Below are 1,153 nucleotides of genomic sequence, written 5' to 3'. Positions count from 1 at the left end.
TTTTTTACTTCAAAAAATACAACTTGAGAGCCGGGCACGGTGGCACACGCAGCACTCGGGAGGCCAAGGCAGGATTGTTCAAGGCCAGCCTGGGCCACATAGTGAGTTCAAGGCCAGCCTGAACTACGCAGTGAAACCGTGTATCAAAAAAAAAAAACTTGATGTGCTACAGCAGGACAAACTTAGAATATCCTGTTAAAAATAGACTCCTATCAGAACATCACCCCTCATCCACAAAACAATCTGCCAAGGGATTTCAACAAGAGGCGTACTGTAGACACTTCTGTCCATCAGCAAATCTAACAAGGGGCAAGGCAGAAGAACAAGCGGGGAGGGAGGTAGACTCACGGCAGTCTCTCTCATCGGTGCCGTCGTCGCAGTCCTGCACGTGGTCACACGTGTACGCTCTGGGGATGCACTGGCCATTGGAGCAGGTCAGCTGGTCGCTCGAGCACGTTGTCCCAGCTGCGAAGGGGAGAGACATTAGTTCACTCCAGCCGCTGCCTGACACAGACTCATCCACGGATCGATACCCAGTATGAAGGAGGGTATGAAACGCTAAGGCAAGCAGACAGAATATTAACACAAAGTCCACAGGGACAAGAGGTGGGGGACACAGCCTCCACCGAGCTGAGCCGCAGTGCAAGGGCAGAGCTGGCTTACGACTAAAATGCCCATGGAATACCATGGACACACAAGCTGGCCTGTGTAAATAATGACATTTTCAGACGTGCTGAGACTATAACATACATTGAAAAGATACATGGTAAGAAGGAAGGAAATAAAATATTGTATTAACCAAAGACTGGGGAGCACCTCTCACCTAGTTGAAATTGCTGTTTAAACAGGAAATATGCCAAAGTTAACAGTGGTTATTACTAAACGATGGGAGTATGGATGATTTTACCTTTTTCTTTATAATTTTTCTATGTTATAAACTGTCTACATTGACCGTGTGTCAATTTTATAAACAGAAAAAAATTCTAGCTAGCTTGATTTTTATCCCACATTGATGAGACTAGGTGAAAGGACAGGCTAATTTGAAAACAATTGATCAAATTAGCCTCTGTACAAAAAAATACATTCTAGCTGGGCATGGTGGTGCCCGCCTGCAATCCCACATCTGAGGGGACAGGTCTGAGGCAGGAGGATC

The 1,153-nt window shown here is 46.1% G+C and overlaps 1 protein-coding gene across 1 annotated transcript in view; it reads right to left on the bottom strand.

The window, feature by feature from the left end:
• Lrp2 (low density lipoprotein receptor-related protein 2) overlaps positions 1-1,153 on the bottom strand; it is a 159,778-nt gene that overhangs the window by 141,750 nt on the left and 16,875 nt on the right. The window contains exon 5 of the mRNA XM_013518692.1: positions 349-465. Within this exon, the coding sequence (XP_013374146.1) occupies positions 349-465 (117 nt within the window). The remainder of the gene's footprint in view (positions 1-348; positions 466-1,153) is intronic.

Source organism: Chinchilla lanigera, unplaced genomic scaffold (genome assembly GCF_000276665.1).
Source record: "Chinchilla lanigera isolate Chin_1 unplaced genomic scaffold, ChiLan1.0 scaffold00048, whole genome shotgun sequence".
Classification (NCBI taxonomy): Eukaryota; Metazoa; Chordata; class Mammalia; order Rodentia; family Chinchillidae; genus Chinchilla; species Chinchilla lanigera.
The sequence above is the reverse complement of the archived record's forward strand: the minus strand, read 5'-3'. Positions and strand labels throughout refer to the sequence as shown.